General features: G+C 28.0%; 1 protein-coding gene across 11 annotated transcripts in view; it reads right to left on the bottom strand.

Annotated features, from left to right (window-relative positions):
- Positions 1 to 271: 271 nt before the first annotated feature.
- LOC142330054 (Golgi-specific brefeldin A-resistance guanine nucleotide exchange factor 1-like) overlaps positions 272 to 16,121 on the bottom strand; it is a 60,072-nt gene continuing 44,222 nt past the window's right edge. For 5 of the 11 annotated variants that reach the window (XR_012757659.1, XR_012757661.1, XR_012757660.1 and 2 more), the window contains 3 exons: positions 15,682 to 15,751; positions 3,922 to 4,035; positions 486 to 511 (listed from right to left, as the gene is read on the bottom strand). Coding sequence is in view for 5 of the 11 variants with exons in the window: in XM_075375080.1 (XP_075231195.1) it covers positions 485 to 511; positions 3,922 to 4,035; positions 11,968 to 12,069 (243 nt within the window). In the remaining 6 variants the exon portion in view is untranslated. Of the gene's footprint in view, positions 512 to 3,921; positions 4,036 to 11,967; positions 12,102 to 15,681; positions 15,752 to 16,121 lie in introns of all 11 variants that reach the window. The other 6 variants (XM_075375080.1, XM_075375083.1, XM_075375081.1 and 3 more) reach the window with 3 other exon arrangements.

The following is a 16,121-nucleotide window of genomic DNA, read 5'->3' as shown; positions in this document are numbered from 1 at the left end:
AAATGAATCGTACATAGATAACATTTACCGCTTAATAACTTTATCATTATCATAACCTCTACAATATGTCACTGAAATGGTTTAAGATAAATATGAATTATTAACACAAGTAATCTGTCTTTATCATGATATGAAAAATAAATTTTAACTTAAGATTGTATACATATTCTTTTCTGACAGAATCACTTCTACTTAAAAATATTAAATGTTTCAAATATACAAGAAAAGTAAGTGTATGTGTGTGTGTTATATTTAAAAAATATAGACAAGATCATTTAAAAAATTATATAATTGTATTCAGACACCATCATGTATAATTACATTCAAAATTGTTTTACACTTTCTGTCGCTTAATGCATTATTCGAATTTACAATAAAAACCTTTGAACAACTAAGTTTCATTAAAAATATCTATAATTATTGACGTTTGGTGGTGCTAATACAGGTACTGTAGGTAAAGTTGAATTCTCCAGCAGATTAGTGGTTAACAATAATGGCAAGCTTGATAGTCCTGTAAATAAAACCGTTAAGTTAAAGCTAATTCATGAACACAACATAAGTTATAATAAAAGTAGATACAGAACAATAGATATATAAGTAAATAAAATAAATAATTATACTGAATCGTACTAAATACTACATTATACTAAAAAATAAATAATTGTGTAAGAAACAACACACAATCACACACACACACACACATATATAAAATTTATAACAAACCAATTATGTTTATCAAACTGATATTTGAATAACGGTACTTCTAGAACTAAAGTAAATAACTGTTTTCCAATTAGTTTCCTTCAAATTTCTTGAAAAGTTATATTAAAATTTGTTAATATATTTTAACAGCAACATATTTTTTTCCGTCATTATATTTCAGAAAAATTTTAACGACTGAAGATTTAAGTTCTCCATTTATTTATTTACAGCAGCCACCTAAAATTAAGAATAGTTTACGACGGTCAACTTAAGTTAAGAGATGGCTCTAAGAAGATACATGCATGTATATAGAGCTATTTTTTCTGTTTTATGTTGGATATTATGAAAACTGCAAGAGATGCAGTTCTGTGATCAATTTTATTTGATTTTTGAGGTTAAAAGTCATACAAAACCATCTGGTTTAACACCAGAAAGTTTCAGTATGAACTCATTTCACCAGGAAAACTGAAATACAGGAAAAATCTTTCACTAGCTGTAACTCAATAACAAAATGTTTTTTAGATATATGTTTGTATCAACGTTCTCAAGTAGAGCTTATTTCAAACTACAGTATATATATTTTTTTGAAAGATAGAAGATGACATGTCTCCGGTATGCTTGCACCAGTAAGATAAATACATAAAATCTGTATTCGAGAAAATAGGCCATAAAGGAACATCTAATGTAACTGCTCTGGTTAAATCCATCAATGTAAATCGCTTCACCTTATAAAGAAGTATCTTTATTGGCAGAAATTCTGTAATAATACTACACGCTTATTGTCTGTTTTTCTTATAACTAATCACCTAAGTAAATATAGTAATGAACAGTAAATGTAGCATGTAGTTTTTCAAACTAAGGAAAGATAAAACAAACATTCCCCGAGCTTGAATAATCGTAAAACTAAATTAAATGGGAATCTGTGGATTAAGACTGAAAATAAAAACAAAATCACACAGAAGATGCTGAGATTGTCCCTTTATGATGCATGTAAATCATTATTGGTCGACTCAACCAGAGAGAGAAAGGCTCACCATTCTTCATTAAAGTGCTTACTATTTGACTAGACAGGAATGATCCGGTAGCAAATCAAATAAAATTTTACAAATGGTGATCCAACATCCCAAGAATTGTACACTCTGAGGAGTAAACTACTAATCGAATTTAGACATTACCAAAATTCAGTAAAATTTAAGTACACATTTCATCTGCACCCCAAAAGCTGTTACTGTAAATATTATGCTGTTACTTGTTAACCTATCAAAATGTTTTAAACACTGAATTTTGAGTTCTCTTACACGTTTAATTCAGGCAATGCATTCATAAAGTAGACCTAAATTTATGTAGAGTGATACTGAGATGTTTTTGTTAATTTAGATAATTTCACCTTATGACTCGTTCATAAATGAAGTTTTGAAGCAAACGTTTTGCAGCTGCCGATGGATGTAGGCTGTTAAATCATTTACATATAATGAACACATGAAGGTGGTTTTTAATAAATTTTATAGTGTTGTTTACAGCCAAAGAAAATAAAATTATAGAACATCAGTACTTTAAGGCACATTTTCCAGTGTAAATGGTTCTGAAGTTAAAAACATTGTTCTCAAGGAATCTTACTATGAAGCCCAGAAAATTGTATCTACATCCCATTCTTTTAAGATTCGCAGCATATCTATTCAGCAAGTCAATTTGTAAGCCTTTTCAGAATTTAAGAAGACAGCAAACTTGGCACTGGGATTCAAAGTATCCAATAAAACAGTCTGCTTCAAGAGTAATTCAGAGATCCAAGGGAGATCTAGCACTTGAAAATCTGCGCTCCTCCTATGCAGTAAAAAAGTGCTCATCTTCTCAAAATATCATATCAGAATGTATATTTCACCATTAGCCGGAAAGAATTTCTGGTTTCTTGTTTAAGCAATATCAATATTGAATCTCAACATCTTTATTTTCTTTCTTGTTGGTATCTTAATTTTTCTATTTCTTTCCTTTGATTGTTATCAAATTTCTCCTTCAGTTGTTTCTTTTAAACATAAATAGAATAGGAAAGGTGATAAGACTAACATGTCTGAGAAAAGGTTTTCTGGCCTTCCTAAATTTCAGCTTACCTTTCTAGATCTCTAATCTTATCACAGCTATCGAATTCTTATTCGGCTACCGAATTCTTATTTACTCATTTTTTAAGCGAAAAATTTTCTGGGAATTCAATTAAAGCATTTATTAAATACGGAATTTCACCCTGTGGTTTTACATTTCATTAATCCATTCAAAAATTAAAGAATAGAATGCCAAATTTACTTCAAGTTTGGTTTCATGTACATTTTTCCACAATCTATTTCATATAAAAATTTTTTACTTTTGAATAGTGAGTTTACATCCATCGACTGACCATTAACCTACTGATATCACATCCATAGGAATGATAAGTTGATCGTACTTTAGCAGCCAATCTCAATCTTCTATTAATATCTTTGATCGCATGACTTAAGTTTTTCACAATTAGAATATTTAATTTTTCCAAACCGTTTCCTCGTTCCCCGATTCCACAATACTTTACCGGCTCCAGAAAACCCTATCTGGCCAACCCATATGCGTGTAGGTATATTAGATGACAAAACCGTAACGGTTGCGTACAATTTAATACGAGATATCAGTCACTGCTGAAGATAACATAACATTTTCATGAATATTAAGCTACAGTGACAATCTTACTAGATAAATTGGGGAGTGAAAATAGGATTCTCAGCGCCTTCACTGAGCAAAACTACATATCAGCATGACATTCAAATACAGTATGAGCCATAAAATCATTTTTTCACTCTGCTCACGAACCACAGATCGGCAGAGCAGTAAAAATTAATACTTTTAGAGAAAGCAATGATGACTGGTTCCTTTTGACATCAATGTTCTACATTTACCACAACCAAAAAAAAAAAACTGGTACAGGTAGTGCAAAACAAGAAATTGATTAATCCTTTTAATGCACTCTTCTTCTTAACCTAATGTTAAAATAAAAATTTTACATCCGTAACAACAAATTATGAGAATTCCTAACAGCGATCAGAAAAACGGTTCTGTAGAAAGTCAATAATGATAAACTTATCCACACGGTTTCAAAAACCATAGCAAAATGAGAAATGAGATTTAGAGCGACAAATGGTTAAGTAAGATGTTCCTGACTTGCATACATATCACCGATAGTCAGTTTAATTTTTCACTTACCAAATGATCACTTTTATCTGCATGCATATATTTATCCATAAAATCAATTATTGTCAGCCAGAGTGCAGTAAACATTGGCAGTGTTTGAAGAGGAGTAAGATGATGCAGAAATACCTAAAAATAAAAATCAAACAATAATTCATTATACCGTTTAATCTATACTACATACTCAAAAAAATAAATAACAATGAGCAATTTACTTTAAAGTACAAGTACTAAAATAACAATGTTAAGATTAATTTCTTACACGCACATTTTTTACTTTATCACATTAAACCACTAACTGATTACAAAAAGGAAGTTTTCAACTGTTGTAACGATCGGTTATGTTTCATTTCCTCAGAGATTTGTACTGCTCCAATCCAGTAAAAATATAATTTTCACCTAACACTATGTTTGTCAACTCCAGATATTGTTTAATAATAATAATCATTATAAATATGAAAAATTGAAACAGCTTCATCAAAATAAATAAAATGAGATCGTATTGTAAAACCAAAAATTCTAATGTTACATGATTCTGAGGTAAGGATGAAAGAATTTTATAGAATTGGAAAATTCTTTCCAGCCAATTCATTTAGAAAATATTAATCCGATTCATAAATTTTCAGATTACACTACAAATTTTCAGATTACAATCCTTATAAAATTTCACTAAATACAATTATTATTACTGTAATATGTTAAGAAGACCTCTTCATATCAAAGGATATTTTTAACTGTGTATCTGGCCCATAGGTAAAGATCTGTAGTCGTAATTTTCAAAATGTGGTTTCACGACTACTTGATTGTTTCTGAAGCTTTTTCTTGATGAAGTAACAAATTAAAATTGCAATATTGATACTTTATAGAAAAAATACATGCATGAAAAAAAATAGTGCATGAAATACAATGATAATAGGAAGCACCTAAAAGAGAGACAGAAGCAGAAAGAAATGGATTAAAAAGATGTGTGTGTGCATGTGCATGCGTGTGTGTATTTTCCAAAAGAATAAACAAAATTCAGCACAATCCACCAATGTACAGAATCAAAATAAGAGCTCTAAAAATAAAAGGATAAAAATATCTTTTGTCCATTCAGTAAGATAAACCGATTTAAACTATGATATGTTACGTTTGTTTGGTTCAAAGCAAAATATAATATTCCTTTCCTAAGTCCAGTACTCACTAGGGACATAACTATTCTATCACTTTTGTCCTAAAAAGAGGTTGTGTTAGGTCCACCACTATTGCAGTTATGTTTTGAATTAATGCAGTATCTAACCTAGCTGTTTATACATATAATTAGTCATGAATAGAGGGCAAAAAAAGATGAAATTAGTTCTTATCTGAACTGCTTTGGACAAAATGTAAGGTTATTACTATCGTCTTTAATTATTAAAATGTTAATAAGTAAACATTCTAACCTAACACGTCTTCAGGCTGATGAGAAGCTTTTTAAGCTATTAAAAGATTTGATCAACCTAAGTTTTAATTATTTAGTGGTAATATTAACATGAACTTTTGTAGACACAGAATATTTATATCATATCGATTTAATTTTCTTTTAACCGTAACCTTTCATTTTCTTATTTGTATGTCTTACTACCAGGGGTCTTAATTATATATAATTGAAATAATTTTTACAAAACTAATAATAACGATAAATAAAATTAGTTACAATTCGTAATCATATTTAGTTAATACAAGGCATTGTTCTAGGTTATGTTAGAAAATTAGGTTAGCTTTTCAAAATAAGCCTGTAATCATCAACAAGACTGTTGATGAACAAGTGATAAAAATACCATTAAAAAACAATAACACCTCATACATAGCTGTAAACTCTAAATGAGATAGTGTTCTCTTCTAATGAATTTAAAATAGAACTACATCAATTAAAGAATTACTTGATGCAAGAAAAAACAGCCCGAATCATGCAGACAGTTAATTGGGCTTCAAGATCAAATAATGTATTAATCTTTCAACAGTTGATTAGTTTTAGTTTACGTTTTATTGTAAAGACTAGGGAAAATGGGAAAAAAAAATTGGAAAAACAGCTGCATTTCCCTTTAGTACATTCTTCTACTGATGAAGGTGATGAAGAGAAGAAAAAGGTGTATGCATTTTTGAAGACAGATAATAGCGACTGCTTTAATGATTCTGGAAACAAAAATAGGCTATTAACAATAATCATGATTCAGTTTGATAGTAATCCGAATACCACTGAAGTCTGATGTATTTCACATATGACAAAATGGGTTATTGGCTATGAATTAAAAGGTATTCAAGAAATACAATCATTCACTTCAGAGGATGATTTGATTGGTGATCTCAATTATTTGCCTTACAGTAGCTTTAATCTACTGGCAGGCTCTGATATCTCTTTTATTGAAAATTAAAAGTGTTTACCATGTAAAAGCCATGAAGAGCTTGTGGTGTCTCATGTAACACTAGTTAATGAAAAGATTGAAAACATTAAGAAATTTGTGCCATATTCCAATTCTGATATGGGTCATCATGTAGGTCATGAACCTAAAGAAAATGTAGGACAATATGAAAGAGAAAAAGAAATGCAACTTTTTGGATTAAAATGTCAGAAAAGGTAATGTTTGTGAGGTAATGTTCTTCAACGGGAAAGCTAGTAGCAAGTTGTGTTACGGGGTCTGGCTGTAAACAGGATTTCAGAATGAAACGTTCTCGTTGATAATTGAGGCTGACAGGAAAAATATTTGATAAATTTTGGTCTAAAGACAAGTCTTGGGATATGAAAAGACAGTACATTGTATCAAAAATTTATTCATCAGGACCAGTACCCAGAAGAGGAATGCGAAATTGTAGTAGAGAGGATCAAAGGAAAATGACAAATGTATACAGGTCATTTCATAATGTTCTTCAGAGTTTCAAAAATTCATTAACAAAAAACTATTTCACTCATAAGAATAAAACAAGTACTGTATGAAAGAGTAGTTCAAATAGTTTTTTCCACATACACTAGGCAGTTAGTAAACCATTTGCTCGCTAGGCGTCGACAGTAGAGAAAATGGCTGCCACGGGAAGCGAGAAGTCGTTTTGGTGTTTATCCCGCCGATGCCGTACGATATCAACTCTATCGAAAATGACATGTTAGAACGAGTTTGGCAAGAGCTAAACTTTCGTGTTGACGTGTGCCGTGTCACCAGAGCAGCACATATCGAACATTTATAGATTTTAACAAAAACTGTTCGAGTCCATGCATCACCTCGTACAACTTTCATTTAGGTTAGTGAAATACTTTTTTTGTACTGAATTTTTGTAACTTGTAAGAACATTATGAAACGCCCTGTATAAATTCTCATTTTTAAATAAAAAAATACATTTCTGTCAGTCTATGTTTTTAAGTACTCTATGAATGAGTGGGTGGGGAAAATAGTTTTGAAAAAGGTTTCTGAAAGCAGTATGATGTCATGTGATAAGAAGGCAAATATGCACCATCGAATAAAATACCACAAACTATATTATTGAACCAATAAAAGCTCATAAGACAAATACCCAGCTTACGAGAGCCATTATAGTCAAGATAGAATACAAAAAAAATATCGTGGGTGTAGATTAAATATACATATAGTTGTTTTTCTTATACATATGCGTGTGATCAAAATGGAAATCAAGTAATGAGGTGGCAAAAAATGGCTTTCCCTTAAAGTTTTCAACAAAGAGTATAATTTGTCAATTAAAGAGACAACTGGAAGAAAGAGCTTCTTTGTTACAAAAAAAAACACTCATTTGGACGAGGCTGATAAATGCTATAAACTGAAAGCTAAAGACAGGAATTGATGGAAAAACGCCCTTTTAATAGTGAATTTACAGAAACCCTTGCCTATCCCGTTCCTTTATGACAAACAATCAATTTATCTCGGAAAGCTATGGACATTAAATTTCACAATGATGATCCAAAAACAACAGATTCATTTTGCACGATTATGATGAAACCACTGGAGGGTGTAGAGGAAATGAAATATCATCATGCTTCTTAAAATGAGCAGGGAAATATTTGCAAGATGATATAAATAAACTTATTACAGAAAAATGTATCATCCAGTGATGACTATGACTACATCTGTTTTGTAGAAGGAATTCCCAGTACTATAAGCCACATTAGAAATATTTTTATAAAGTAACCTTAGATGGTGATTTTCACTTATTATTTCTCAGAGTTAATTAAAATTTCTAGCAAGTGCGTTTGTGTTGAGATAACTGGAAGTTACAGATTAAAACAACTTTTAGTGGTATTTCACCCAACATTAATAGAAGTACTTTGGGGAACATCGACTCATGGTTGTTCTTAATTTCCTGAGCCGAGATCTAGTCTGCCTCATTATCACATGTAAGCATATCAAAGAGCAGTTTAATTAATAGACACAGTTAAAATTAAATTTTAAAATGATAATTGATTGTGTATCATCATAACATCATACCTTCACCCACTACTTGTGGGTGAAGTATCCTGTTCAAAACACTAAAGGAGAATCTTGTGATGTACTACAGGCTGTTGATTGAACTTTTACAGAAGCTGCCACAGTTCTGGCATTATAAATCACTTCTGACATTTTCATTCAGAATTCTTTGTACTGAAAACAGAAGGTACTGTTCGATTATGAATCGATTATCAATCCTAGATTGCATTTATGATTTTTACCCTATTTGATTTCAGTTAACTTATTCGTACATTTGTAAATGTTTGTATAGATTTTGTGATTGACCGTTTAGAGGCTGCTGTCTTAGGCACCATGATTTTCAAAGATACCAGGAAAAGTCCTGGTATTGTTTGTATACAATAAGTTTGTCCTCTAATGTTAATTATGGATGAAAGCGAACTAGTCAAAATTTATAGAAATGAAGGTTTTTTCTTGTGAAAATTTAACTTTAAATTTAATTTTGTGCAGGTAGATCAACATTATCTGATTGCTTTCTGTAATCTAAATATATACATTTGTTTTTGTTTAAGTAAAAATATTGAACCAGTTCTTTTTTAAAATGGTGTCCAAGTTTGATAAGGTTTAATTTTAATAACACTTCTTTATCAGGATACAATGTATGTGTGCTGTGTAATAAAAAAAATTACCAAGAACATGACTAAAATTTTATGATAGGTTACTAATAATGAGGATGATACTTCCCTGATTATCTTGCATTTACCTGAGGAAAAATACATTCATTAAAAGTCTGATTGATTAAAAGTCACTTGTACCAGACTGACCAGTAAATTTAAGATCAGACCATTTTTGGTAGGTCAATTTGTTCTTTTTTTTATACCAGAAAGATTTATAGTTTTATTTTAATAGCCAACTTCAGTGCAGTGACTTTCAGTAAATGTAATAAACTTAAGTAAATAGATCTATTGTAAAGCCAGAGGCTTTTTTTTTGTCTTATGTACTGATAAAATAAGATAAAAAAAATGTATGTATGTTTTATTGTTTTGAATTTAATTTATGGATTTACTTGGGTCACATTGCAGTATCTCACCACTGTAATTCCATAACATACCATTTGGATAGTGGCCCATTGAACAACCAGGCTTTACAAGTTCTTATTAAAAGTAAGTATTAATTTAAATATTATTATAAATTAAAATAATAATTGTTATGATTAATATTGATTTAATTATATTTATACTTACTTCAAACATTTTGTAAACTTTTAAAAGTAATGCTTGTGATTATATTATGTAACCTCTTTCTCAGTAATATTATGTAAAAATTATCATTAATTTTATGTCCTGAGAATTTTTAGGAAGAAACTCAAATCTGTAGATTTGAAAATGTTTTTATTTAAATTTGATGCTGCTCCAGGTCATATATTAAATGTTTTTTCAATGAAATAATATTTATTGTATTCTCAGATATTTTTCCCTCTATTGATGTCAATAACAATTGTAAAGTGAATTTTCTCTCTATTATGATAATGATTTAATAATAGTAATGAAGTTTATATTCTTTGCTCATTATTCAACTAAAAAACATTGGTTGAAAGTCAATAGAAATTCATGAAACTAATTTTTTTGTTTTGATTTTGATTTATTTATGCAATTGTAAAACTTATGTTTGTCCATTTCACGCAGTTTGTCTCATTAAAAGATTTATTTTAAATCTAAAATAATTATTATTGAAGCAAAGCTTCTTAATGCAGGCTTCAGGATGGGGAGTCAACTGAAATAAAAAGAGTGTCACGAAAAAACGTCATACACTAGTTGTATGTATCGATAATAACTATAGATAGATCGATACTAACACGCGAGTTGTGTAAACACACACTCGCTCTTACTTTATACACAGTTAATTTGTATATGCGCATTCTTTTTTTTTATATGTGTATTTCATTGCTAGTTCAAATTTCTTATCAATAAAAAATTTTATTGTGTGTATGTTATTTTGTATCATTAATAAGTCATATAATGTTGCGTAAAGAAGTTTCACTTCTGTAGTGTGTCAATGCACCGACACACTGGTTTTAATTTTTTTTTAAATAATTTATTCCAAAAATTCACTATGTTTCTCTACTAGAAACATATCTTAAAGTAATAAAAAAATTTTCAATAGTATTTACTGTACTGAAATTTTTTACCTAATAAATTATAAACTATTCTTCAGTTAGTGGTAATAACAAAAAAACCATTGCAAGGCCCACCATCTTCTGGAGTAATAGTTCTGAATTAGCTAATGAGATATATTACAAATAATATTTATGATGGTTTTCTCTCTTAACCGAATTAGTATTTTCTTTGTCCTGCCATATCTTCCATTCTTTTGGAATACATATACAACTTTATTTTATTGTAGGTTTTCATGTCGTTTACTATTACAGAAAGGTCTATTACCATAACTAAACAATTTCACTTGACATTTTTTTAAGAAATCTGTAATCTCTGAAAAATGGCATAGCCATTCTCAACAATTCTATGTAAGACTGATTAGATAAAAAGTGGTTACATTCTTCTGTTAACTGTGAATTTACTAAGCCAATCAAAATTGGCTTGTAAAAAAAAAAATCATAATTTTCATAAAAATGGGATATTCTGATTACCTTCTTTTCATCTTGATTTGCAGAAATTAATAATATTCATTATATTTTTTTCAAAAATAAATCTTATTTAATATTAAAAATTATCATATTTTAACCTTATTTTTAATTTAATTTCAATACCTGTTCAGTGTAATAGATAAATTTTATTAGTAGCTTTATTGTATTATTATTTATTGTAGTAGCTTTGTTTTATTATTAAAATAATACAATTAAAATAACTTTAAACCATCGATGCCAATATGTTGTGACTGAAGTAGCTAAAAACCCCACGGTGGCTATACATCAGTCATCATTAACTGCATCAAAAATATCAGGCGATGATATTGTTGCCAAGATATTTCTGCTTTAAAACTGATTATTTTTATATTTTTGTGAAAACAATACATGTTCTTTGTATTCCATATTATTCTTAATATATTAATAATTGTTACAAAATATTTTGTTACTTAAGAGTTTGTTATAGCACTTTTTAAGAAAAATGCTATAACAAAATAAATAAATATACTGTATGGAGCTGACATCCTGTAACAGGTGTTGTTTTGTTTACTACAACATTTGCTAGTAGTCCGTCCGTGTGTTGCTGTATTTGTTTATTAACATTGCAAGTACATGTGTTATTATTTTAATACCAGTGTTCCTCTGTTATTTTGATGTGTATAGTGATTTTTATCTGTCTGTTAGTGTTTTATGTATATAATTTAACTGAACTATGGCTGGAAATTTAGCTGACAGATTGAGTGAAATTGACAGACAGTTCGATGCTTCACTACAGACATGATAGATCAATGGCCTCAGAAATTTCAACTTCACTTCTTTTAACATTTTGACACCTCTACTATAACAATAGCACTTGTCTCATCTTCTAACAGAAGATGAGAAATTAATTTTGATGATTAAAGCACAAAGTTTAGGTAAAAAATTTTAATCATCAAACTTTTGGACCGGGGTTCAAAGGGTTAAAGGTTATAATAATAATTAAATTATTATAATTACTAATACTTTTAATACCTTTAATTGTATATGCCATTTTACAAAATACTTGAGCTGAATTTGATGACTGATTGGAAGTAGATGGTTTTTTTTATTTATAGTGCGATCTATTTTAGTCATAAAACGCAACCTAGCAGTAGCTTAATATCAAACTAGAAAACAACCAAGGATCACATTAAAAGTTATTATTTCAGATTTACTATTATTGCAAAACATTTGACCTTTAATACTTAGCATTTATTATAATATTAAAAAAAATAATGCTAAATTGCACTTAAGTAGTTTTCCTGTGGTACTGATATACAAATAAACATACGTATTCAAAACAAATAACGTTAAGTAAGTTTACCAAACCAGATTAAATCAAAAAATTATTTTCAGTTAATTCTGAAATGAATTAACTGAATTTATTTTTGAAGTGAAAACTTCTTTGGGCACATTTTGTCAGAATTTTTTTATCTCTATGTTTTCATACAAGTAATTTTGTTTTTCGTGTTTTTTTTTTTCATCAGACATTTCTGATTGTGAAGAATTGCTCTTTTGCCTTTCTCTATATCGCTGAACACGCAATCTTGTGTTAGAATGTTTATTTTTTTGGAGAAAATGTTCTGTCATGGCTTTCTCTATACCGCTGGTTACATAATCTTCTTAATTCTTTTGAATCTTCATTTTTAACCATTACTTTGTCACTATATTTTCATAATTTTCTTCATTATTACTGTCATTCTCTTCATGATTTTCTTTTTTGAATATTTTATAAGTCAAATTTTCATCATCAGTACCTCATTTGCGGCTACTAATTGAACTATAACAACTATCTTCATTTTCTACCATAACTGATAAAATATGTTTTTAAATTATTATAAAGCTCGGTCAGAATATAGATACTACAACCTATTATAATATTTTACATGCGCGATTCTACATGAATTAAATGTTTACAAAGGAAATTTTTATTATGTATTAATTTATTAAATTTAAAAATACGTGGAGTGTAAAAGAAATTGTTTGAATCTGCTGAATTTTAAAATGTACAATATACATAGTGCTGGTCTTGGTTAGCTCTCTTAAAATGCAAGCGATGGCATTGATTGATGTGAGATTATTTGAATTGAATTAAAAATTATTAAGTAGGTATTTATTTAATTAAAATAAATTATTACTGCTAAAAATAAATATTTTATTGATTCAAACTAATTTTTAATTGTTAAAAATTATTTCAAGTTGGTTTAATTAGCTGAAACGAACAATTTTTAAAAAACCTATATTAAACTATTTTAAAGTATGCGGTCTCACATCAGCACCATCTGTTGTATTTTGTGAGAACTAACCCACTTATATATGCTTAGCGTCTTGCGCTATGTTACAGATTTTGATTATGAGTCAGCAATTTTTTTTCCCATGTTCATTTTTTGTACATTCGAATTAGATGGGTAATTCGTATGTACAAAAAATTCTGACACAACACGCCCAAAGAAGTTTTCACTTCAATCATATAGTAAAAAGTTACTTTTTAATGAAATAAAATCAATTTTTCTTTGTAAGTATTAATAAGTTTTACTACTTCAAGATAGCAACTGTACTTTCTTTTCATTTTAGTTCAATAAACAAACATATTTCTGTTTGAAAATAAATAAGCTATTGTGATTTTTAAATATGTTTATATTTATATATTATCTTTAGTTATAGTTTTTCTCAATAAAATGAACAGAAATAGATTTTTGTTACATCATCATACCTAACACATAAACCAACTATTTATTTTATTTGACTGCTTTAGTTCTGATTAATGAGAGCCAACTTTAATGCATTAAAGTAATTTATTATTAATAAACACTGCACAATTTGATTACTTATGTCTAATTAAAAACATCACTAATTTATCATTAATGATACAAATTACACATGAAATTTTTGTTTGTTTTAAACACTAACATAATTAGAGAAATATATTCACATTTAATAGCATTATCATCTATACATTAGCTTCATTAATCTAGCCTTGAAATATCACATTTACATTACAATTAAAAAATTACAATATGTTATTATAGATAAATAAAAATTATTTTCTTGTTAAGCCTACTTTCTTATCATCAAATATACTAATTACAAATACATAATTAAAGTATGTATGATGAAAAAGGTAAACAGACTGGTAAAATAACAACAATAAATAATAAATAAATAAATAAACAAAAATGAATAAATTAAAAATTTTCTAAGAAACATTACTGTACATAAATTCATAAAATATAAACAATTGTTTAATGAAAAAAGCAAAAAATATTATGCTTGAAATGGAATACAATTTTACCTTTATAATAATGTACATATTTTTGGTCTACTTATTTGTATTTATCTCCTACAACATGTAAATGTATGTATATTTTAATAAATACATAATTAAAAACACTGATGTCAGTGGCAGCTTCAAATTATTATATTAAATAACGGTGTTAAGAGTAATGTAATAAATTCAAAGCATTTGTTTTAAAAGTAACTAACAAATTTTTATGAAATAGATTCTATAAAATTTTCTCTGCATTTTAGGAAAAAACCATTATACATTGCTATAATGCAATTGTCTTACACAGTTTTTACGTTTTTTATTTTAATTATTATTTACATGTCAAATATCTTCAGCCTATATTTTGACATCCTGTTTCTTGGGTTGACTTCTACTTAAGCTACCACCTTCTTCCTCAGAATAAATTAAAAAAAAAAACAACAAATAAATAATAACGATATTAGATTTAGACATTGAAAAATCAAAAAGTGATCACTTTCAAAATTAAAAGTTTAATGATTACCATATTTTTCATATTCTTATCCACAAAGTTTAAAAAATAATAATTGATGAAATGCCCAACCAATTTTAATAATTCTATTTTATAAGATAATGGGAGATAAAGATAGCACCTATAAGTTAAAAAATTACTTAGATTTAACCCTTTAACTTAATCAGCAACTTCTTCATGCAGAGTAGTTCTACCAAACACTGCTAACTTTTTTTTTTATTATTGGTTTCAGAACTGATTTTCCATCATGAGATTCCTATTTCCTTTACATAATTGAATTTTTAATTACTTAAAAACAATTTTTATCTGTTGCAGGCACATATATACATTTATATGATAAATAAATTCAATCTTTGATTACCATCGTAATTTAAAGATGTAAACCGGATTCATTTCAATTTATTTATCACTTGAATATTTTATTTTACAAATAAAGCATACACTAATCACAACTATGCACTCATAAAATTGTAAACAACTAACTTATTAAATTAAATATTATACTGACAAATTAATACAATTCAATTATAGTTTTAATTAATTAATTTATAACTTTAATTAACTACCTATGATAAGTTAATTTTTCATACTATGAATTCATCACCATCTCATGTAGCAACTGTTAACTCTGGGCCTAAGCCTATAGTTGTGAGCATTGATAAATATTCATGAATCACTCTAAATTAGCTGCCACTGTCACAAAGAGTATAGTAAAAACAAAGAAAATATTATGCATAATAATATCATTACAAAGATACGAGCATTTATTATACTTAAATTTAATATTGATTTAAATTAGACAATTTTCTTTACATATACAGTACAGTACAGTACAATACAATTATTAGCCTATAATTATTATTATTATTTATTATTATACATGCATTGTATTTGTCATGTAACTGTATGTTGTAAATATATATGTAATTACCCATTTAACGCCGTTTTCATATTACTGGACGAAACTTTTATTACATCCGAGCTTTATGTTGGGCACAGCACTGTAAATAAATCAAAATATCAAATTAATTTATATTTATGAAACATTTTTCATAAAAAAAATTAATCTTTTATACACATAAAGCAATATTAAATTATACTTCCTAATTGTATATTACATTTTTAATTTTAAAAATGTAATTTAAATTTTAAAACGTGGATATCTTATTCAAATGTTAAGACAAAGCAGCAATCAATGCAATGGCGGCATTCATTATCCCTTGAAGTTCAATGAAAAAGCTTAAGGCTATGATTTTTTGAGACGCCGAAGAGAAATTGCTGATTGAATTTCTTGAACGTGGAAGAAAAGTTAATACCGATATGTACTGTAAAACGCTTACAAAACTTACACATTCAATTCAAAACAAAAGG

Source organism: Lycorma delicatula, chromosome 9 (genome assembly GCF_047948215.1).
Source record: "Lycorma delicatula isolate Av1 chromosome 9, ASM4794821v1, whole genome shotgun sequence".
NCBI lineage: Eukaryota > Metazoa > Arthropoda > Insecta > Hemiptera > Fulgoridae > Lycorma > Lycorma delicatula.
Note: the sequence above shows the minus strand (reverse complement) of the source record. Positions and strands in the feature narration are given on the sequence as shown.